Source organism: Sinohyriopsis cumingii, chromosome 11, assembly GCF_028554795.1.
Source record: "Sinohyriopsis cumingii isolate HCF-2022 chromosome 11, ASM2855479v2, whole genome shotgun sequence".
NCBI lineage: Eukaryota > Metazoa > Mollusca > Bivalvia > Unionida > Unionidae > Sinohyriopsis > Sinohyriopsis cumingii.
Window position 1 is genome coordinate 28,050,488 of NC_142971.1, and position 26,005 is coordinate 28,076,492.

A 26,005-nucleotide genomic window follows, 5' to 3' on the forward strand; every position below is an offset into this window, starting at 1 on the left:
CAGTCTCATCCATTCCAGATGAACTTTATGAAGTGAGTAAGCCAATGTTGTTAGGTAATATCCACCAACCTCCTGTTGTTTTGACACAGCCATTTTTGATTACTTTCATTTCTGGTGAAGAGAAAATTCTGATTATTTGCTAGATACTATTGCTGTGATGGCAAGTGTAAAAGCTGTGTGCAGCAGTGCCTAGTACAGCAGGTTCAATCTGATTTCATAGTTTTCAGTTAGACATTTCTGTTTTTATTTTTACTGTCTAAAACTGACCATGTTCTTGCACCAAGGGTGCTAAATCCTGAGACGGTATGATAATGTGGAAATAATATTTTAAACAGAAGTGTTGTTATCTCCAAAGAATGCTGCGATTGATAAACTGAACCCTGAGTGCAATTGTTTATGTACCTTCAAAACTTGCAACTTTATTAAGAGCCTACTTACATAGAGTGAGCACCTTCACAAGTGTGTGTGTTGTTGTTGTTGTGGGGTTTAACGCCATTTTTCAGCACATGATAGGCTATACATGGCGGCCAGTATTAATGGTGGAGGAAGAACCCGGGAAAACCCCGGAAAGAACCACCGACCCACGAGAAGCTACTGGCAAGCTTTCTCACATACCCATATTGGCTGAATCCGAGACTCGAACTGCCGCAGACAGAGGTGAGATGGCAGTGATCCGTAACGAAAAGCGCTTTAGACCACTTGGCCACTCGGGGCCCCCAAGTGTGTGTGTGTGTGTGTGTGTATGTATGTATGTATGTGTGTGTATATATATATATATATATATATATATATATATATATATATATATATATATATATATACACACACACACACACACATATATTCATAATTCCAGAACTAGTTCCTATCATTGCAACAACTGACTGTTCTTCATATCTGTGGCTTTGCACAATTGCAGAGCAAAAGGGAATATATGCCTGCATTTCTGACTAGAGATAAAAGAAGATTAAGATGAAAGAGGTTGGGTGTGAGTGTGTACATGTATGTTGCAATGACCATAAATAGCTCTAGAGAATGTTTGGCAGTAAACTTGTTTCAGTGATGTTTATGATAGTTGACTGAGCAGGTATTGGGGGTCTGTTTTCCCTAAGATATGTAAATTATTTGATTTATAATTTTATAGAGAAACTGTTTAGACCATTGCACTGTTTAGTGCTTGGTTGCATTAATCAGATGCCTGTAAAAACATGTTCTTGGCTTATGTTTATTGAAAAACAGTTGCTTATAGAACGCATTGAAGACAAATACCCCAAGAAATGAATGGTATTATTGTTAATGACTCAGTAATAATTAAATTAGCAACTATCAGCTTTTTAAGGAGGTAACATCTTTCAAAAATAAGTAAGAAGCAGTAGTAACATTTTTTCTTCAAGAATAAACACATAGTGGAATTATTAAACTAAATCATCAAATGTATTTATTTTGGCACTGAAGCATTGTAGTACTTAAAGAAACAAGTGAATTTATTGTCAAGTTTTGTGAGCGACACAATGACCATGCTATATCTTGTGTTGTAATGAAGCGTATTATAGCAGGGTTTCACTGAATATTTCAAAAATACCTTATGTGATTCCAGTCCAGTAACTTGGATGGATATATATATATATATATATATATATATATATATATATATATATATATATATATATACATACACAAACACACACACACATGTATTGTACTACTGGCTCGACATCCTAACTTTTGATCGATTATATAGTTAGCTCCTGTTGTCGAGCTTCTGAAAGATTTGGTCTTGGGGGAAAATGTTTGGAAATTTGGCAATGCCTGTGCCTGTATCTGAGGTCTTGTTTGAAGTGACCCTGTTATGAACCAGTTGGTCCTCGATATGCAACCATAGGAGTTTCTTGAAATATACCCTGGTGGCATTCAGACAATTTGGTATGGTGCCAATGCTTGCATATGATTTGTTGTTGGTTTAGGGCATCAGGTTGGAAAGATAGCATATATTAATAGGTTACTGCATTTGTATGGGAAAATATGAATGAGTATTTTCTAAATAATACAGCATGACTATGGGAGTACAGTATTATTCCAGAAAAACAAGTTTATATTTTCCCATACAAATGCATTAACCTTTTTCTTATATACTCATTTTGTTTTCCTACTTAAGGCTTAATAATAAAGAAATACACCAGAGGAAACAAAGTAATTGAATTTATGCTGTATTTAAAAATAAATGTACAACTGTAGTTTCATCAGTACACATTAATAATATGAATGTTCACTAAGCACTGCCCAGCAACCTTTGAACTTTCATCACACACTCGACGTTAGTTTGTAGAATAGTCTCATTTTGGTTTACATAAAATTTAAATTTAAAGTCATATTTTGAATGAGTGTGCATTGAAAAACTTTTGTGATTGGTCAGAAATGGATAGATTTTGTTTTTCTGTTGATCCAATTCAATTCTGCTGTTTTGATTATGATAGGCTGGATTTATTGGGTCAGTTCAGTGCAGTAAGGGGAATGTGATTTCAGTTAGAAATGTAGTTGAAATTACAGTACAGTTTTGGTATGTATCAGGTTTTCCATGGCATGGGTCATGTCATTCAGATTTGCAGAACTAAGAAAGTACATTTGGAGGAAATTCAGGATGCATAAATGTAAGTATATTTATGACCATTCTTATTACCAGCTAAAGAATACATGTTTATGCCCTGTCACTTGAATGCCGCTGTTGGAGGGAACCCAGCTATGACCTGTATCATAAACGCTATTAGTAGTCTAATACAGTATTAAAATAAACAGGGAAAATTGCAAAGCATCTGTTGTGTCACAGACCATTTAGCCAGCAGAAATTATGCTTTTTCGTCATCTTGGCTTATTGTCTCTGAGGCTGTTAGTTTCCTACCAAAATGTTCAGTTGCATTTTTTTTTTGATTTAGTGTTTTGACTGACTAGAAAATGGTACATCTCTGATAGAAATGCAATATCCCATAGCCCTTGGCCCCAAAATGCATTTGTTGCTATTTTTATAGACCCTAGAGATCACTGGTCATAGTCTGAACCATATTTGTGAAAAGTTATGAATATTTCTCCAAAATAGCTTTTTTAAATGATCAGAATGATATTTCCAATTACTGTGTCTCTTGCTGTTGTTGTTGTTGACATTGCATATATCATGTTCTTTCATTTGCTTGTTTGAAAGTTTAATTTCTGACTCATTGATCTCATCCAGATCATTAACTTTATCATCTCTACTTTCAGATGGATAAAACATCTTGTTTATTCGCAAACAAATGTAATAAATCAGAAGCTAAAGTGTCTGTTACATGAACATACATTTTTTACATTCAAAGTAGTACCTAACATACCATACTAAATCATATGTGTCATGCAGTATGAAGCACTGGAATATGGAAAAATACTGAACGATTCTGACAATGTAAAGTTAAAAGACCAAAAAAATTGGCATATATACAGTGTGACCCTGTTATAGCGCACTCCGTTAAAACACGAATTTGGATATAATGCTGTTGTGGTATGGCTCCTGAAATTTCATATACATGTACACCAAAAAAATCTTCCTTAAAAGTACAGAAGAAAACGTCAAAACTTATCATTTTGGGGAAGAGATCGCGTATGAATAATACAAGACGATCGTGGCGTGGCTACTGAAATTTTGTATGTATTTTTCTCATGCACGAAAAAGTAGTTTTTTTCTTCTTAAAAGTACAAAAATAATGCACAAAATGTTTATTCTGGGATCGCGTAGGTCTTCACCAATGTCGCAAATTTGGATTGTTTTTCCTTATTGGAGGCAAAACATACCATGTGGCCATTTTATTTTATTGGCGACGTTGTTAGCTGTTTAAACTTTTATGTACAACCATTGGTTTCAAGTGCAGAAATTCAGAGGACCCATCCACAAACTGGATATAAAATGCACTGAAATTTATCTATTGTTACATAAACAAATTCTTTATCCTTACTGTCAAACCATCTAAATAGTGCATTATTATATCATAATCCACTTATCTTGACATCAAGCATGAGTTCTGTATGTTGTGAAATATCAGCTTTTTTGTTGTTGACATTTCTGGTAACGGAGATCAACTGGACGAGGCATTGTCTCATAATCTATCTTTCATTGCATTTTTGGCCGCTCACTAGTAATTAATATATTTACAAAAACTGACATTTGTATGTGGATGTTAAGTAAAATTCCTCTTCTTTTCACTCAGAATTAAATCCTTCAGAACACTCACACTTTCTGTAATAATCCCTGTCATCAGAACACCTGCGTCTCTATCATCCGTTAACCCTTTGTTAATTTTCAGATGCATGCATGGAAGGTAGCATCACACTGCTACCACAAATGTAAAAAAAAAGAAATACATCTTACTTATTGGCTTATTCAGTAGGCATGGAGGGACAGTAACTAGAATAGTCTAAACAACGGCCAATTCCTTTTTAAAAATGTACCCAGATAAAATAGTTTGCTGAAATTTCAAAGGAAACAGATTACCTTTCAAGCACCGACTATTATGAAAACGTACTCAGCAAATGGAAAAAATACCAGTCTCAATCATGCAATACATTTATTTGATGTTGCCGCCACAATAAGAAATGGGCATTCGTTTGGTTCTCTAAAGCTGTCCTTTAACGGTGACTTCAATAGCGCATGCACCCTTCTTCCAAAGAAAGCCGACTACAATCTTTCAATAACAACAATTAACTTTTCTTCAAAGGAAGTCGGTACCAAATTTAAATAAAAGGGATGGAATCTGAAGGATTTCTGCATTTTCCAACGTGACTGGAACATGCTAACTGTGCTGTGAAAGTTTCCTTTTTGTAGAGAAAAAGTTATGCTTACGAACGCTACCAATGGTGACTTAAAACACAAAGTAACTTTTACCGACTTGGACGTACTTTAAAGTAAATGTGTTTTGTTATTTGTTACGTGATTGTGCTGTGTTTTTCCACTAAATTCAGACCAATATGACCTGTTACAAAATTAACGAATATTTTAAAGTTGTGTGTACGCATATTTTCCTTGGAATCACTTGTATTGTGGATTCAATGTATATGATGAGGTTCGCAGGTGAGTACACGGTGTTGATACTATTCATGCTATACATTAGACATTTATATATAAACAGGATTCATGTATATGTACCAATTCATGGTTCTCTAAATAAAGTAAACTATTATATTATGTCTTCTCTGTTTTCACTACAGGTGTATATCTCATTTAATATGCATGAATTTAAGATGGTAACTGTGCTGACGAAGCACATATTTTACCGCCTGCATTTATTACCCACACCCACAATTGGTGGGGGGGTACATTTTCTATAGCTAACTGACTTGTTTGCATATAACAGTTCAGTATATAACGCGGTCAGGTTTTATGGCTCCCAACTAACATGTTATAGCGAGGTCACACTGTATATATATGTGTGTGATCTATACATGAATTCGTGGATTTATTATATACAATTACAGTACTTAATGGATTATGGATTGTAGTACAGAAATGTAAGTTGTCAATACACAAGTGTTTATAAGACTAGTTTGTCTTTATTTGATTAAATGCACATATTTTTGTGCCCGCTTTTACTACCCACCCACTAATTTTTAAGTAAATGCGTCATTTTCTTCAGCTAACTGACTTGGTTGGTTATAACACGGTCCAGTCTATAACACATTTGGGTTCTTTGGATCTGAGATACCAAAAAATGAGGAGTTTGTTTTTGAAAACAAACAGCATTTCTAATGCACAAATAAAAATACTAATTCATTCATGCCTGGGTGCAGAAAAAAGAAGTTTAGAGGTCTTTTAAATGAGATTAAGTAAAAAGTCACAAATTTTTACAACACTTAAGCGACTGCTACAAGGTCAGAGGTTTAAAGTTGTTTTTATTTCCCATTTAGTAGCCTCAGGACAACAACTATTTTCACATGCTGTCCAAAATCTATGCTAACTTAAGTACATGTACATGCAGGAATATACTTTTTTTTAAAGTATTTTCTTTGTTAGTGTTGACTTTTGGCTAGCAGCAAAATGTACTGACCAGTATTGTGCATGTTGTTGTTGTTGTTGTAGGGTTTAACGCCATTTTTCAGCACAAGATAGGCTATACATGGCGGCCAGTATAATTAATGGAGGAAGAACCCTGGAAAACCCTGGGAAGAACCACAGACCCATGAGAAGCTACTGGCAGGCTTTCTCACATACCAACGTTAGCCGAGGCTGAGACTTGAACTCACGCAGACAGAGGTGAGATGGCAGTGATCTGTAATGACGAGTGCTTTAGACCACTCAGCCACTCGGGGCCCCATATTGTGCATGAAAATCAGTCATTTTTGTTGATCATAAGAGGTTCCTTTACACCAGTATGTGCCAGTTTTTACTGATAAAATATGCCTCTGTACCAAAAGAATACAAGGCTGTCAGTATTCGTTTACCGACAACCATGTAAAATGTGTTTCAAGTCTTTAAAGTTTACTGTCTCAACATCAAATTCTGGTAGAAGCCAACTTATTCTATGCATACAGTTGTAGTCCCATATCCCTCCCGACTTTGATCAGTGAGAACACAGCACCAGGAGGAGAGTTAGCTAATCTCTTCAGTGGATTGGAAGACTAATATTCAACATAAAAACAATACAAATGAAAGCACTGCTACTTCTGTTTCAGACATGCTATTCCTATCAGTCACTTTCTGCTTCATTCCATTTGTGTTGAAGAATATGTAATTATGGCTCAGCAATCAACAGTTATGGATTCTTTTTTACAATACCATTGATGCTTTTATTTCCTCTTGTTCAAAATAAATTAATAGCCAAGTGTTTGTTTTTATGAAGAGTAGGTGGGACCAGCATGGTTTGGAATTTTACAGGTTTCTATTTATAGATTATTGTGAGTCACTTGATCTAGTCATGCTGAAGTTGAAGGCTTACACTCACATCATGCATGGAAGCACTTTTAACTAATAACAAATTCATTTCAATTGTATTGTGTAAAACAAATTAGGTATTTTTAGCTTAATGATGTTGAGCTGATAATTTTCAGAGTTACAGATGAGATCAAATTTGTGACACTGTGTGGAATTAACTATTTAGTCATGGTGTTGATAATGTCCATCATGAACACAGCGTCTGTAAAGGTCAGAAGTGCATTCACTCAATTGCCTTACTCGAAAGTATTATTTACAAAATAATTTTCTCCACTCTATGCAAGTGATAAACCATGCATTGATGAGATTGGTTGATTAGCATTTGTAGTGGTAAAATTTCATCTTGCACAGACTTTTTCCATATTTGCTGGTTCATTTCTTGCGAAACTTCTTTGAGATGGACAGCAGAAGTTGCATTTCATCGAATTAAGTTGGTCCACATGTTTCTTTGGACCAAAATTTATGCCCGACCTAACAGGGTTATCATTTTAACATGGGTCAAGATAAGTGTGGAAAAATTAGCATATCAAAGAAGGATATTTTCAGCACTGGACCAAACACTCGAGATACATGGGTTCTTGAGATATGTGGGTTTGATTATATATATGTGTGTGTGTGTGTGGACATAACTTGTTGGTATCTGAAAGAAGTTAAATTATCTTCTGTCCATGATGTGAGATTTGGTGTTAATGTTTTGACTTTGTGTGTGTGTTTGTGTATTTGTTATATATATATATATATATATATATATATATATATATATATATATATATGATTTTGTTAAAAATATGCATTTTTTGTAGAACACAAAGATAAAGAGCAGTGTCAATCAGTTTGAGGATGTGAAATGTCAGAAAGAACAAGAAGCACAAAATTCTGTGGGAGCAAAGACTAAGGAACCTTTTATAAATGCAGCATTACCAGCAGAAAGCCCCACTCAACCAGGTAAAAGTACATGATTGACAAATACTCAGTAGTGAACATCAAGTCAAGACTAATGAAAACCTTTTCATTCGGAATAAAAATCTAATTGCTTGAAACTTAAGTAATTTTCAAGATATCAGGATATTTATTTGTATTATTGAGCCTTTTAAATATTTATAAAAAAATATTAATCCCACTACATCGGGAGCAGTAAAAGTGACTAAATAAACAAATGTTGACATCTTAATATACACATCACTTTGCTTTTCATCGGTCCCCATCGTTTGTTTAGCTTACTTGGCTGCAATTTGAATAAAATAGAGCAGACTTATGACCAATGTCATGTGTATTTCCAGTTTGTTATCATTCTTGTTTTTATTCCAGGAGCTGATGACAATGCAGTAGACTCAACTGGTTCTCAAATGTCTGAGAAAGAAGACTGTACTGTAAGATGCCCATGTGGTTGCAATGAGGTATAATTTTATGGGAAAGACATGGTATTGTTAGTTTTAGAGAAAATACAGGTTTTCGGACATGGAATGCCATCTCATTAGTCATTTGAAACTTTATGGGGAAATAAAAAACATTTTATAGTTTGTTTTGGTTTTATTTTGTTTGGTGTCTTGCAGTACAGCAACACATTTAGGTTATTTAGTGCCCAGGCAATTGGAGATAAATGCCTTGACCAAGGACACACTAAAGTAGCCAACCCAGACTTATCATATGGTAGCATTTGAACCTGCACCCTTTTTGCCATGGGTCTAGCAAACTAACCACTGAGCCACTGTCACTCCAGCACTTAGGCCTATTTTATATTTTCCAGACCCACCAGGACTTACTCCATGATTGTAATAATATGTTAAAGAGGAAAGCCCAGTCACTTTATAAAACACTAATATAGGACCCAACAAAAAAAGTCATAAATAATGTAATGGTGAAGACTACTCATTTTATTTGTTTCTGATTTTCTTTTTTAAACTTTGCAAGTTAACATTAGACAGCTAAGGGCCAGTTCAAGTTGCAGCATTTATTTTTATATGTACTGTTTTATATGCAGAGTTTAAAAAAAAGTTATATCTGAATCTCAAGTTGTCAGCTTTGAAGATTGAACAGTTATGCATCCTTCAGTAATATACCAGTGACAAAGTCTGAAATAAATAGGAATAATATATTAAATAAAGTTAATTATTTTTAGTAAATATCCCAAATGTAGTCATCGGAGATTAGAAAAGTGAATCATACTTCATCATTTTAATTCCTTGTTGAGAAATATTTGTAAATTAGGTATTTGTTTTCATTTGATGGATTGCTAATAATTTATACTTCAGGATGATGGACTGATGATCATGTGCAGTGTGTGTAAGTTATGGCAGCATGGAGTTTGCTTCTTAATTCTGGAGGAAGATAAAGCACCAGAATCACACATCTGTGATGTTTGTGCAGAGGTAATATTTTCAAAGGAAAGATCTTGTGCAGATCTATATCATAAATGTCAGAATACATGATTTATAATGTTAACAGTTGGCATCAAACTTGCCTTGAATAGGCATTTGACAATTTGCAGAGGTTAAAACAAAAGTAATTTGCACATAGAAAGAATACAAATTTTAAGTGTCTTCATTGTACAGAAAATGACTTAATCTTTAGCATTTAGGGTATCAGTATATTGTTCCTACTATAATCAAAGCCCAAGTTGTATTTTGGCATGTTGATAAATATAACTATGCTTTTGATTCAAGTTCTTGATATTCCTTGCACAAAATGAAATGAGAGTACTTCAGAATAGAACCATATAATCAGAAATGTACCCTGAATTAGTTTTTACAAAGTCATAATTAACATCTTGATAATTAAGACTCTCTCTGCCTGCAGTAGGTTTGTATCTTGCCATTTGTACAAAATACACCATTAAAATTTTTTTAATGCAGTTCCAAACTATGGAGTAAACTCCAGTTTGTTTCATTCATTTCATGAACTCTGATTTACTTTACTTTAATAAAGAAATAAAAGTATATTGATGTTGATATGCACTTGAACACATTTAACCATTCTTTAAGGTACTGTGTGTAATAAAGTAGAACAAGTCTGATATAATAATTAATATCTAGAGTGGGGTTTAGGGTGGCTGGAAAGTCACATATACAGAGTTGCAACTTGGTATTTTGGAGAAGCAAAAACAGCAATAACAATTTTCAAAATTTTTAGTCAAACTTTCATTTGCAACTTTGTCAACTGAACCAACTGAGAAATAACCATTGAGAAAATCATTATATTCCATTCATTTTATTGCTTATATTAGAAACTTTATGCATTATTATTTGTTAATTCTACCAAGAAAGCATTGCAAAATATTGTTTCTTCTTAGATGGTAAATAATGTACCTACTGACAATCCAAATTAACAAAATATATTTTATCAATATGTACATTGTTAAGTGAAACTGTAGATTGAATTTGACCGCTCCAGTGGCCTAGTGGTTAGAGCATCCATCTCAGATGTGGGAGGTTGTGGGTTCAATCCCCGGCTGAGTCATACCAAAGACTTGTAAAAATGGTGCAAACAGCTACCTCGCTTAGCACTCAGCATTAACAGGTTAGTGTTAGGACTGTTCGCCTGGTGTCAGGATAATGTGACTTTGTGGAACATCATGCTACATGTTTGCGGCATGATGCCCCAGTGCTAGACATCACTGTAAACTGCCACACTGCAGACATGGTAGCAATATGACTGATTTTTTTTTTTTAAACTACATTAAAAATCCAAATCACACACACACACACACATTGAATTTGCCTGATGATAAATCTATGGGCGATGTTTTAGTCCTTGAAATCTTCATTGGTTCTGAAAACAAAGAGTATTGATATTCCTTCTTTGATTTCATCTTCATTTTCTTGTCTTTTGTTTTTTATTTAAGTTATCCTAATTTTTTAAGAAACAGAGTTTCATTTATTGTATTACTTATGGAGAAAATATTTAAATTGTACCCTAAACTAATCTTTGATTTGCAGCCAGGAGAGTCTGGCCTAGAACCAACAGATCCATATCTAATTGGTCTTTCACCCATTGCTGTTCAGGTAAGCAGTTGATTTTTTTTGTGCCACTGCCATTTTCTTTGGGGGACTAATATAATGTTCTGGTAATAATAAAATGATGTTACATGTGCCTATCTTTTGTCTATGCATACTGTTACGAGTCTATGCTCTTAACCCATTTTATCCTGAATACGACTACGGTCGTAATAACCTCATTCTATCCTGAATACACCTGTGGTCATAGTATCTCATTTTATCACAAATATTTGTGTACTTCACCAACACAGGAAATGGTTATAGCATGCATGTGCAGTGAAATTTTAAAAAATATGATTGGAAAAGAAATTGTTGGCTTGAAAATCGATTGATAAAATGATGGACAACAACTCTGATGTAAACATGGATATTAATAGCGAGGGTAGCAACATTGAAGTTGACGATTTGGATGATTCTGATGATAGTATTGACTTAAATGATGGGTTAGAATTGAGTTGATGAAAGAGATGATGCATGCCTTTCTGATCTTTTTGACAGTGATTCGGAGAAAGAAGCTGACTTTGAAGGCTTTCAGGAGTAATGGGTCCGGGATGATTTTTCACCTTGATTGCAGCCATGATTTAAATTTGTAGAAGGGGCAACTGTTCAGCATCCAGAAGAAGCTGATGCACAGCATTACTTTGAGTTACTTTGATTTAATCTGGAAAAAACTTGTTGATGAAACAAAACGTTACACTGAAAAGGAGCATAGAAAAAATCCCCCCAACCAACCAAAGTCACCAAGATGGACATCAGTCGATATTCCCACAATAAAGGCCTTTATAGGCTTATGTTTTGCATGGGGATAATTCTTCTTCCATCAAGACATAATTATTGGTGACAAAATAAGTATATATTTGTCAAATCCTTCAATAAAATCATATCTTGTGACAGATTCGATCTGATTTTGAGATACTTGCATCTCCATGACAAAGAAGAACAAGCTGCAGAGCCTCAGCCAGAGGGATGACCAGATAAATTAAAGAAAATTAGATGGTACCTGGAATATTTAGATTCAAAGGAAGACTCTCTTCAGACAGTATCTCCCATCAAAGCCAACAAAATGGGTGGTGAAACTATGGAATATAGTCAACAGCTCAACTGGATACATGCACAGATTCCAGGTATACACCAGCAAAGAAAATGGGCAAGAAAAGGGGCTGGCTTACAGAGTGGTAATGGATCTCAGCTCACACATGTTTGGAAAAAATCTGACAATCTATTTTGACACCTTTTACACAAGCACAGATTTATTGAGAGACTTGCATACTAGAAGGGTGATGGCCTGTGGAACAATCAATAACAACAGGAAAGGGTTGCTAGAAGAGTTGCTGCCAAAACAGCTGAAACTGAAGAAACATGAATACAAAGTCGCACAGAAGGATGAACTTACATTTTTTGTTTGGCAAGATTCAAAAGCAGTTTCTGTCTTGTCAAATTTTCATGGCCCATCATCACATGGCTTTGTAAACAGATGTTCTGGTATGGCTGTTCAGCGACAGGTTGAAGTTCCCAAAATGCTATTGGATTACCAGCAAAACATGAAGGGATTAGATCTCTGTGACCAGATGGTTGGGTACTATCTTTTTCATCACATAATGGAAACTTTGGCGTACAATGCGTATGTGATTGCACGGGACACAAATCCAGAGAAAGTCAAAAGTGTGTGGCCAACATTTCAGAGCTATCTGGAGGACTTATTTGCATCACTGGTTGGTGAGACTAGAGCGGGGAAGGCTGCAGTACTTGTTCCAGAGCCTACCAGAGGAACAGTGTTGTTGTTGTTGTTGTAGGGTTTAACGCCATTTTTCAGCACACGATAGGCTATACATGGCGGCCAGTATTAATGGTGGAGGAACAGTACAACATACCATTGAAAAAATGTTTGACAGAAAAAAAACCTGTCATGAATGTTCACTGGCCGCTCAACCTGGAGAGAGAAGAGGGGTGACAAAATTTGGTTGCAGGAAATGCAGAGTCCTTGTTCATACCAAATGCCAGGGAAAACACATTACTAGGTGTATGCATTTAAAAGCTAATGTTTGACAACACCTGTTGTAGAATTGGCAGTTTAAAAAATGAAATGTTTTCACAATGTGATGTGGACATTTTTATTCACCATTAAAATAATATTGTTATTACTGATATAGTAATGATGTGGACTTCAAAATTTGGACAAAAATTATACTGATTAATTGCTTTTATCTTTCTGAAAGATTTCTAGGATTAATTTTTGACAAGTTTTCATGAGAAACTGCACGCTGAAGTACATGTTCTAGAATGTGAAGTAATCAAATTGTTCCAGGTGTTTTGTTGTCCAATTTTAGTAAAATTATTATAACTTTTGAACTAACAGTGCTAGAAACTTTAAATTTGGACCAAAATACTACAAATGGAATTATCTTTATTTTATTCACATTTCATTTATCTTCATGAACAAAAGATTCACGGAACATCATGGTAAGTTTTTTAATTTGTTTTTTTTTCTTCTTTCAAGCCATTTTTCAAAATACATTTGTGAGCATGTACATTGGCAAATGATAACAAAACATATCACTGTGTTGCAAATTTTATTACCTTTTCAGAGATATATAGTTTTATATACTTTAAAAAAGAAATAGTGTTACAATATAGTAAACGTAGTGAAGGTCATCACAATTTCTACTGCTGTATGATGCTCCATTTTACCACAGTTATTTAGAATTTCTTTTCAGTAATCAGTCACTGCAGTTGAAATTGGTAAACAGGATAAAATGGGTTTTAAAAAAAGTAACAGAAAACAAGCTTTGTCAAATTTAACAAATAATTTATTTCCCATGAACAAAAGTAAAAAATATGAAAAGAAAGAACTTAACGGTTTTATGAATTAAATCCAAAAGTAATCCAAGAATTAAAACAAAGTCCTATCAATAAACAGTCCTAAGTGAATCACAGTTTAAATCCTGATGAAATCCAAGATGAAAGGTGATGACGTCTGTAATTGTCAGCATTGTACTGATGATCAACAGTCTCTTGTTGAATCACAGAAAATATTATTCCCATTTTTGAATTCCATATAAATTCCAGTAAATGTCTTTGTCCAAGAATTATCAGAGCACTTTTGTGTTTCCAGGGAAAACAATCACTTGAAATTCAATAATTTGAAGAAAATAAAAACTCCGCCCAAACTGGACACAACATAAAACAACTTGACGTTTCAAGTGTTAACCCTTTAGCTACTACAGCTGTTGTACAGTTTCACTATTGCTGAGTGCTATCATATCCGTTACTGAGACTACTGAGGCTGGTTCTTAGGCTGAATACTAGAGCATCATCAAGGCTGACTACAGAAACTGACAATGAAAACATGGTTACATTTATATTCATTTTTTCATTAGTTTTTGCTGGATTTCAGTGAAATAAAAAACAGCTTACCTTGTATAGTGTCTGTTATTCATATATTTCCACTTTATATTACAAAGTTGATAGTGGTACCTCTCAAAACAGTCATTATCCACACATAAATGACGATGTATATTCCAAAATATGTCCACATCTCTGTGATGCTGATTTCATACCATTTTAGTCTCAGGTCTTGCTTTTGGTCCTCCCATTTTCTTGAGTTATGCAATTAACGCATACTGTCTCAAAATTAAATTTACAGCTCATGATCACCAATTTTCACAACTCTCTGGCTCAAACAAGATGGACATTTCACATTTTTAATAAAAGAGCATGATTTTACCTGACCACCCTACACATCTCAGTGTTCATGCCATCAGAACCTGATCAAGGTTCCAGTTACCTAAATATTCTGAAATATGCATTGTTAGTTTTTGAGACTTTTACCATGAAGAAGAGGGAACAGTAAAAATTATACTTTCTTACAGCAGACTAAAATATTTTTAAAGATTTCAGTGATAAACGTTGACCTTGTCCAAAGAGAAACTTTAGCCTCATATTTACTTTTTAAAGCAAATGTTTGCCTATGCATTTACTTTAAAGTTATCCATATTATACAGAGACCAAAAGATTAAAATCTGAGACAAAGTATGGAGTTTAATCTGGAAAATCTTGATAAAGCCAGATCTTTACTGTTTGCGATGGAAATTTGACTTGTATTTGAAAGTTAGCCCTTGATCCTTTAATAAAAGTTTTTACTTGAGTACTTTTGAAAGACCCCAGGTTTGAAAGATTTGATCCCATTTAATTTAAAATCTTTGTTGGTTTATGAATTATTCAAGACATTTCTTGAGGTAATTAATACAAATGTAGTTTACTTTGCAAAATGTTCAACTCCATAGTTCAGATTTGCCATCATTTAACTCTTTCCTGTCAGGGCATTTTTCAGATTTTGATTTGTCCAATTAGTCGTAAGTAATAAATGTGAAATTTATTTTATGTTGTACACTATAGTTAATGAATTAAAAACCATAAATACACAAATATCTTATAAGTTACACTTCTTTGTACACTTTAACCAGTACCTAAATATTGTCTCCTATCTTCCACAGTTAAAAATGTAGGCTAATGCTCCCTCTTTTACTAGGGTCTTAAACTATGTAATATCTTGTGCTTGAATCTTGCAGATACAAAAACTTAAGCACTGAATAAAGAATTTAACCTTTTTATACCCCAGTAAGGGTAAGTATGAGGCCCACTTCCTGTGGTATGCATGTAACATTTTGCAAATGTGAGAGAGAGAGACATTCGTAAGGGAAATCATTCCCAACATACACCATTTTTTATACTTGCCAGAATCTTAAAACAATTGAAAACCATGATTGATCTTCCAGATGTTATTGCAGTGCAAACTTCTCAATTTAGAGCATCACTCTCCAAACTTAATAATTAAAATGTTCACAACTTTCCCCATGAGATTTATCATATAAGATTATCAGTTCTACATAATGTTAAAAAATGACATCGAATCAAAATGTCTTTACTTCATAAAGTCAAAAGACATCTGGACTATAAACTGTAAATGTGTAATGCATTCAGTAATCTTTTCTATGATATTTTTTAGTGTACTTTTACATGGTCGTTTAAAAGATGTTGAGTTTTGAGTTTTAAATATTATCCATATAATGATTCATAATTTAAACCGGTGACCTAAAAATTTATGTGATATTACAGGCCACATGCTTGTGGAGAAGGACATTATTGGCAAGTCTTGAGATGAACAGAATTCTTGCACCTGCTCTTTCCAAACGACTTGGTGTTGAGATGACAGTAGCACAAGGATTGATGAACAGACTGGACAAAGAGGGCTTCGTGAAAAGTCAAGGAAAGGGGAAAAAGTAATGAGAGTTGTATATTTTCTTATGATCAGATTTTATGGTGCCAGTTGAATTCTGACAACTGTACCATAAAAGGATGCATTGTTTAGTTTCAAAGTTTTTAAGACCATTTTGTCAGCAGGTCTGTCTTGGTAAAGCTGTGTGTAAGTCTGTGATAATGTTGATACAGTACATATAATATTTCAGAATGCTATATAATACTATTTAACTTGAATTTCTGAAAACACTAATTAACTTGTTCTTGTCATCACAGTTTAGTTCTGCTTTTTTGCTTGCTCTCTGCACACTGAAAAATAAATATTCTCATAAAATAATCTGCAAGAAGATAAAATTAGAAACATTAAATAGCTATTTTGTCTTCTGAAATCATACAAAATGTCATATTTTGATTTATTCTAACTGGTTGGATAATTACATTCTATTATTGTAAAGTGTATATCATTATGCTGGGATGACATGGTATCATCAGTGTATTATATATTCATTGAAATATTGATAATCTTGATATATACTGTAATGACTGTAAGTCTTTTGACACAAAAAATAGGGGTCCCGAGTGGTCTAAAGCACTCTCTGTTACAGATCACTGCCATCTCACCTCTGTCTGCATGGGTTTGAGTCTTGGATTAGGCTAATGTGGGTATGTGAGAAAGCTTGCCAGTAGCTTCTCATGGGTCGGTGGTTCTTTCCGGGTTTTTTCCGGGTTCTTCCTCCACCATTAATACTGGCTGCCATATCGTGTGCTGAAAAATGGCGTTAAACCCTACAACAACAATAACGTCATGAAAAAAAACCATAAAACTTCAAAATTGGCAAGATCGTCATACTGGACACAGCAGTGAACAGCTGTTGTTCATTTACTATGTCTAGAAACTATTAATAAACTACTATGATTGTTTTTATGTTATTACTTTGCATGTGCATATTTTCCGATTTTTCCAACATAAAATAAAGGTAAATAAAACTTTAGTTATTCATGGGTGACCAGTACTATAATACAGTAGTCCCCCTCTTATAAGGCCACCCCTAGTGCAGCAAGGAAGTGGCCTTATAATGAGGGTGGCCTTTCTAGAGGGGGATCACAAATGTGAATAGTAAATACATATGAAAAAAGTCACAACTAATTTAATTCTAAAACATTTAATATTTTCATTTAAAAATCACATGCATGTTGTGAAATCAATGTGAAACAAACTGTTATATCATTTTCAAAAGAATGTTATGAATAATCATTGATATAGATTTGAAATTACCTTTATAATAATGTTACAGATCACATCATCTGTCTCCAGTAGACACTTCAATACAATACATGTACATATGTTCCTAAGAATTCTTAGGCTTGAAAAATTTATCCAGTGTCATTTGTGCCATGCTTTCTACAGCTTTTTCTTTTATCTTTTTTAAGAATGTCTTGTGTTGTCATAATTGTGTCCACAAGTTCAACACTGTTTGTTGCAAGGCCATAATCCATCAAGTCTGTGGAATGTAACCATGCAGTATGCAGCGTAATGCACTGTTTGTCTGGGTTTGGATTGTCACACGTGTCACTATCACAGTCACTTTCCTCATTCTGGCATGTTTCACTAGAATTTCTGGCATCTTCTGTCATTAATGACCCCCAGTCATCACTAATTGTGTTCTCTGTAGCTAATGCATCATCACACTAAACATAATCCTTAAGGGTTGTTCCAGGTGGTATAAGGGGAAGATAGTCCTCTTCATCCCATTGTTCCTCCTCTGCCTCTGGTACACCCAATATCTCTTGGGAAAACCCACATTTCCGAAAGCACTTTTGAATAGTCTCAGCTGTCAGGACATCCCATGCTGATGTCAGCCATTGGATTGCATCCAGCGGATTCACCTTTTGTGCTATCTCTGATGCAGCTGTTATATTATCCATCAGGAACAAAACATGTCTCAGCAGCTTTTTCCTGTTATTCAATTTGACCGTCTGGATTATCCCTGCATCCAGGGTCTGAAGTTTTGGAGTTGTATTTGGAGGAAAGTATGAAACATTGACAGTTGACAAATCCAGTTTTGGGTGTGTAGCACAGTTGTTGAGAAAAAGCAGGATCTTCCTGTTTTGCACTTTCATCTGCTGATTAAGTTTTTTGATCCAGAACTCAAATATCTGTCCTGTCATCCATGCTTTTCTGTTTGCCTCATATGTAAGTCAAAAATGTGTCCGGCTATATCCCTTAAAGCACCTTGGATTTTGCGCTTTTCCAGTTACCAGTGGCTTCAGTTTCTCACCAGAACAACTGGCGCAGGGCAAAACTGTAAATCTCTCCTTTGCTTTTTTCCCACCTTTACATGAATCCCCTTTTTGTACGAGCGACTTTGTTGGTAACAGCCTAAAAAACAAACCAGTCTCTTCACAATTAAAAATATCCTTGCTGTCACATCCCCAGCATATATCGTTCAGTCTTTTGTTCCAATCTTCAACAACTTCAATATTAACATCAGCCAATTCTCCACTAAGGACAAAACACTTTATATTGTGTTGGACTTGAAAGATGTGCAACCAACCATTACTTGCGGTAAAGTCGTCTTATACCATTTCAACTGATAAAATTGTTGCCTTTTCTTGGATCATTCGACCGGTGAGCGGAATTTTCTTAGCACACACAGTGTAAAACCATTCAAAAACCATGTCATTCAAATCAGGATACAAACATCTCCTGGCTTTAACAATCTTCCTTTCTCCATCCATTCCACATTCCCATTTCCGCAGAATTGTTTCCCTGTCTTTCACAATATTGTTTATCTGATTCTTTCCAACGTCAAATTTTTCTGCCAGGATCCTTGAACTCTCCCCCTTTTCGGTCAGTTGAATTACTTTTACTTTCAGTTCTAAATTGCGAATTTTTTTCTTTTCCTCAATGACATGTTGAACTTTTTCTTTAGCAGTAAATTATTCCAATGTTGCCAACTACAAGACTGATAAAACAATTTTTCTGCATTTAAACAAATTGCCTTGTGTTTTTAAAGGAAGTAATCGTGTCACGTGATTCGTTAGTCACAGTCTGGTACCCTATTGTTTTTATACATTTCTTTACACATAGCGAGAGAAGCCAAAATGGCTTCGATATGTACCATTAATTAACATCACACAGATTTGTCCTCGCGTCCATTAGGAGTTGTGATCTCGATTACTAATTATCAAAGGTGAACAAGCTCAACATCTTACTAAGGGAAGCCATAAAGGCTATCAAACTATTTTCCTGCTTGCTTGTGTTCAATAGTTGTAATCTTAACAATTATCAGAGTGATTAAACCGGACATCTCATAATAACACAGCAATATGGCTAATCGGTTGACATGTACTTACCCTTTTGTATGGATTAAAATTTGAGTCTTTCTCAGCTTTATGGAATAAATGTGGCTTCTGGTGAGGTGTAAATGATATATTAACCATTAACCATAGTGGTACAGAAACAAAAACCTGACATTGGGAAACAGAAAATAACACACGTTATGAATAAAATACTGGTTCTGGATACATATTAAAATAAAATGCGGCCGCTTGTGAGGGGTAAATTTTATATCATTGTACTAATATGCTGGTCATGTTAGCCAGGTGGCCTTTCATGAGGGGTACTTTTGAATACAAACTCGTCGGTGCCAATGGATTCCAGCCATAAGGAGCGGGTGGCCGCTGGTCATTTGGGCCGTTCAAGAGGGGGACTACTGTATAGTGTATTGACCAGTACTTGAACAGAGAAAATTGTATATCCTTGTTTATTCCAAAAATACCAGATGCAGATTTTTGCTTTATTCATAGTTTTTTTTACCAAATCTTATTCTTCTACATCACATTAAAAAAATACATCAATTGCTATTTTATTTATATTGACCCACATGCTGAAGAGTTACCATTTTTCAGAGCTATAAGCGATCCATCTGTTTAATGTAAATCACATGAAATGACATGTTTAATTATACAATGCACATTACCACCAGACAGTATATTCACATAACTGATCATCATTGATACATTTTAGTTTTGTGTTTGGGCTTACCGTAATACAAATTCATTACTTTCAACACAGTATTCATTCCACCTTTGATTTTGGACAGCTGGTTGTCTCAGTGTTTCCTCTTGTTTATAATTGGCATTTGACTTTTGTTTTCTGATAGAAGAAAAGGAAACTGGCTGGGGAAGAGGGGAATTTTGTCTGGCAGCAATGCTGGTAACCATTTGTACAGCATTACTCCACATAAATTAAGTGTTGTAAAATCTAAAATGTGTTGAGCAGGATCAAAAGACCTGCATAATAGTGGTACTAAATTATTTGGCCCACAAAAGTTATATTAGACTAACCATTGACATCACTGTCATTGTCAATCAATTAAGGTATAAACACTTGTTCTCTAAAGTAGCACGATTACCATAGCCATGTAAATGGGTAGCTATTTATGGACAATTACACCAAAGCAAACTTCATCTGTTTTAAGGTATTACATTGATTTTAAAAGCATTACTTCTGAAACTTCTTTTTTGTATTTTGGAGGTATTATTTAAGTTTAGCGCTATTGTGCCTATAATTACAGAGCCAATGGATGTACTTCATTTACTGCAAGTAAAAATCTTCAATGTACATGCAGTGATGCCCTGATGTAAATGTGCTAATAAATGCGAGCATTGAACCAACCACTACTGTTTTTCGTTCTTGTCATACTGGGAGCATAGTTTTCAAGAGTTAGGTATTCACGTTTTCAAGGCAAAATATCAACATAAATACTATTACATTGATACAAATGCAATATTCTAATGCAATAATGCTTTACAGAGAATTATAAACTGAAGATACAAGGGATAGGTTACTTTTGTAAATGCTTACGGCAACCTGCTAATGCTCAGCTCTTCTCATTGTTCAAATTATGCACATTTGAATTGAATAGAAATAATACGGAAACAGAAAAAATAAATATATTTATTGACTAACATTCCCATGATATAATTCATGATGATAGTCCCTTAATTCATTCAGCCCCAGCACTGTTATCAGTATTACTGCTGCTATGCCCCAGCAGCACTAAGCTGTGTCTAGCTGCTTGTGCACCAGAGAGTTTTTACCTGCTTGGAAAATTTTGTAAACATCATGCACATGCATTCACTCTTACCTTAAATTCTCTTTTTATATCCAGTAAAAGTCCACAAAATTTTCACCAGTTATTCCAAATGAATTTGTCTACACAGTGATGTATTTTTTTCATATTTGTTTAAGCTTTTACAGTTTGATTATACACTATTTACAAAATTATGTGCAGCATTTTTAGAAATATCATGTCATCAGCCCTTAATTTCATCATCGCAATCAGCATCCTCTTCTTCTGACGATTCATTCTCAGAAACTTTTATGTCCAAATCTAAATCTCACAAAATATCCAACTGCTGAACATATTTTTTCTCTGCTTGCTCAATATTTTCGAGATGAAACATGAGAAACTCCTCATGTAAGCTCTCATTGCCATCATTTATGATTTTTCATGAACAGAACACATGTAGTGAAACTGCTCTCAATTAGTAACCCTTGGCTTCTGAACAATTCAGATTTGCCCAAAGAAAAGTAAAATCATTTCTGATTGGTTAATATTGCTCTGATTCTTGGGAAAAAACCATTTGTGACCAGTCAGAGATGTTGTATTTTACGCACATTCACCATGACTGAAAACAGGATCAGCCACTGAATGCAGTAAACAAACCACGACTACAGGCAGGATCGGCCATTGAATGCAGAAACCAGTCACTTTTTTATTGCCTTTACGATCGAGAAAGTACATTGATTCATAGAAAAAATGTTGAAGGTAACCCAAGACTTATAGTACATTAAAAAATTGCTTTAATTTTGTGTCCCAAAATTTATAGTTCATAAAAAAAGTTACTTTAAAAAAATAATAATTTAGGGTGCCCCAAGACTTTCAGTATCCAAAGACTTAGAGTCATTAGAGCAGTATTGTATGCGCTCCATCATGAGCCATATCCTGAATTGTGGACTTTGACTTTGTCCTTAACATATATGTTGCTGTGCACAGAGCAAGGAAACTGCTGATTTTTTTTTCTAATATGTTTGGACATTTGAATATATGAAAACACTCTTCCAGAATAACTGAGATTACCCAAATTTTTGTCACCTCCCCCACAGATGTACGTACACAAAAACATCTCTTTTGTTTCCACTTGCTTGAAAATTTTTCTTGGATATTTTATCTCATCACTTTATCCAAGAGAAAGATTCTTGTACATATTTTTGCAATCCAGGGTCTATTCATGGATACAAAGTTGTGGCAATCATACATAATTGGCGAAAATTACTCCAAAAATGTACTAAATTACACACCATATTTACAGTCCCTTTATTTATTTACTTCAACACACACACACACACACACACACACACACACAATTAGTTGTTCCTTTAGATTATCATTTTGTGTAAAATGCACATTTGTCGCAATCTATGCAGCTCTGGTATAACTTGGACTCGTTTGGCTGAACCTGTATTTATCTTAAAATGTTTCATGTCAACCATGGTGTTCAAATTAATGAGGTTCTCTTGTCCAAGGATTCAGGTCTTAATTCTTGGAATTTTTTTGTTTTTGCTGCCTGCCTGTTTAGACTCGGAAAAGTGGTTGAAAAAGAAAAGATTAGAAATATTGGTATTCCAAAGTATATGAGGCATGAAACCAGCAAGAAAAAGAAAAATGAGAAGAAAAGCAAGCACAAGAAAGAGGTAAGTATGCAAAATAAATTACACTCTGCTATTTATTACAGATAATGTATTAAATATGAAAATGTTTAATAGACAGTCTTTACTGCTTGTATCTTAATGGATCATTATATATTCCATCTGTTTGGTTCAGATAAAACCTCCTATTGCATATGCTCGGTCACTTTTCCAAAACTTACAGAAACTTAATTTGTTTAAATAGTATGGCTAAAGTATGCTTTACTGTTGGTTACCTTGCTGTTTTGATATTAAGGGTAATGAAAGGGCAGATAAAGCAGCCAAAGGTGTCCTGCAGTTACCCATTTGACATGGTTCTTACAGTCTTTGAAAGTCTTTGCAGTTTGGGGAAAATGAGGTAGAATTTTCAAGGCCTTGAAAGTTGGGAAAATTGAGCAGATTACCCTGAGGTCTTTAAAAGTCTTTGAAAATTGAAATTAACCCAAACATTTTAATTTCTTTCTATAATCACAGTAAAAATTGTTTAAGGTTGTAAGATTCAGATGTAGTCGAGTTTTCCTGGTTTCTTTCTTTTGATTAATTATAGTTTGAATTTCATCTTTAAACAATATTTTAGTATTTTGCATACATTGTTTTCTCACATAACTTGTATACAAAATGTTAGCAAACATAGGTCTTGGAAATCTCTGTTTGTAGTCTTTGAAAGTTTGGGAAAAGTGTTAGAATTTATTATTCAGAATTCTATATGAACCCTGTTTAAGAATAGAAGATTTTATGTACTAACTTCGATTATTTTTTTAAACTTGCTTGTTCTATAGCCTTTGCAAAATGTGTGTGTGTGTGTGTGATTAGGATTTTTAATGTAGCTTAAACAATTTTTCAGTCATATCGCTATGATGTCTGCAGTGTGGCAGTTCATAGTGATGTCTAGCACTGGGGCATCATGTCACAGACATGTAGCATGATGTCCCACCCAGTCACATTATCCTGAAACCAGGCCAACCAGTCCTAACACTAACCGCGTAATGCTGAGTGCCAAGTGAGGAAGCTGTTAGTACCAGTCTTTGGTATGACTGAGTCGGAGATCGAACCCACGACCTCCCGCATCCGAGGCGGATGCTCTAACCACTTGGCCACCAGAGCAGTCTTTGCAAAATGTCTGCAATGAAAACTTAACAGACAAGCTTTAACACATCACCCGAAATCCATCATTGGGTAGTGACATCCCTCATATTCAACAAGGGCAGATGCTGCTGTACTGATTGCATGTAGGGCATACATACCAGATTCAAAGATACTATTGCCTTAACACATTAACCCTGGTGACAAGAATACTCGTCATACTTTTCCTCCCTGATCTCCCATGTGCCTTGTTGACATGGCCGAGTTTACGTAGCTTGTATCGCGAGCGCCGAGTTTGCGAGGCAGTATTTGTCAAGGCCTGTATCCCGCATGACGAGTTAAATCGGCGCAAACCATTGGTTGATTTGAAGCCATTTCCTAATTATACAAGCAGTTTAACCAATAAAATTGTAGCTTACATAGATAGAGTGAATATTGCTGAATGGAGGGAAAAAAATTTGACTTCGATGTTAGCAGAAATAGTGAAAATATTTACATCTGAAAATGATGCAAATTGACGAGAATCAGCAACATGGAGCAGACTTTTACTTGACAGATTCTGACGGAGAATTTTCTGGATTTTAATCAGACGAGATTGATAGTGACATAGAAAAAGCTACTGGAAATAACAGCGATAGTGACGAGAATGAGAATGTTAAATAAGAAGAAGAAAATGAAAGTAGAGCTGATCGGTGATCGTAAATGATAAAACACACATTGACAAGAGGCTGTACAAAGGACCAGCAATGGATTTAGACCCTGATGCAAATGAATTTGATTTCGTGGAGCTTTTATTTCTTTCGAATAATCGTTAAATAAATGTTTGGGAAATATATGTTGTTAACATGAGTGTTCATAGTTCAAGGTTTGTTAAGTGTTTTATTAGTTTTAAAAATTTCAGTGAGAGTTCTAAGGAAGAAGGGTAAGTAAAGAGCAAGTAAAATATGCCCATTTGTGTACAGCATTCACAGGATGTTCAGTTTACAAGAGACGACAAGTGGAATTTCTGTGTACATAAAATATAATTATTTCATGTGTTGATGGTGTTAATAATTGTGTGTGAATTCATAATGGATTTTATGGATTATTCACGGCAAGAGAAGCAAATTTGCAAGTACTTCATTTGTTTTCACCAGCATGCATTAGTTTTATTTCTGACTGTAGCATGAAATTTATACCGTTATGTATATAAGTTTATTGAGAACTGCCGTGCCAAATTTCAGCTGAATTAAATGAATACAAATAAAATAATAACAATTTTATTGCAAGTAGCCCTCTCTATAAAAATCTGCAAGCCAATTGCTGTCAGCTAGTCTCGGGGATACAGGCACTGGAAAGGCTAACACTGCTCTAGGTGATCTCTGCAAGTATGCTGCAGGGGACTGCCTAGCTGTTTGGCTCAGGGGTTAATGTGTTAAGGGTGAACATTGACTGGAGTGCATTCCCTGCCAATATCCTATTACAGTGGAACACATTCTTATTTGTCATGTATATCAGTTTGAACCATGTTAGACGAAAGTTTTTTATAGAACTAAATTAAGGAACTTGATGATCATTAACCACCAGTCAGTCTTGTACTTTTCAAGAGAATGCACTTTATATAATACATTTTGATCCTATATTTTAAAGATTTTATATTTTTGTAATATTTAGTTTTATAGTACTTTGTTTATGTTTATTTGGAAGGAGACATCTTCCAAAACTCTTTTGTTCCTTCGTTATATTTATATTTTTCAGTACCATGTAGTCATTAGTATACTGACATGTCATTAAACCCTAAAGCATTCTAATACATAAATAATCATAGAACGCTCGAGTTAATATGGATTACATCCCTTTGTAGGATCAATTGGATCAATTAAAAAGCTATGCCGGTAATTGCTCACGTGTGTCCAACATTATACTGGAAAATCAAATATTAATGGACCAGTTATTTCATATCTTTTTTTTTAGGAACAAACAATATGC

At 34.6% G+C, this 26,005-nt stretch overlaps 1 protein-coding gene across 1 annotated transcript in view; it reads left to right on the forward strand.

The window, feature by feature from the left end:
* Positions 1-26,005, forward strand: part of LOC149787820 (uncharacterized) — a 199,429-nt gene that overhangs the window by 153,858 nt on the left and 19,566 nt on the right. Inside the window, exons 12-17 of the mRNA XM_089974041.1 lie at positions 7,750-7,891; positions 8,255-8,343; positions 9,199-9,315; positions 10,882-10,947; positions 16,057-16,220; positions 22,846-22,960. Coding sequence (XP_089830167.1) covers positions 7,750-7,891; positions 8,255-8,343; positions 9,199-9,315; positions 10,882-10,947; positions 16,057-16,220; positions 22,846-22,960 — 693 coding nt within the window. The remainder of the gene's footprint in view (positions 1-7,749; positions 7,892-8,254; positions 8,344-9,198; positions 9,316-10,881; positions 10,948-16,056; positions 16,221-22,845; positions 22,961-26,005) is intronic.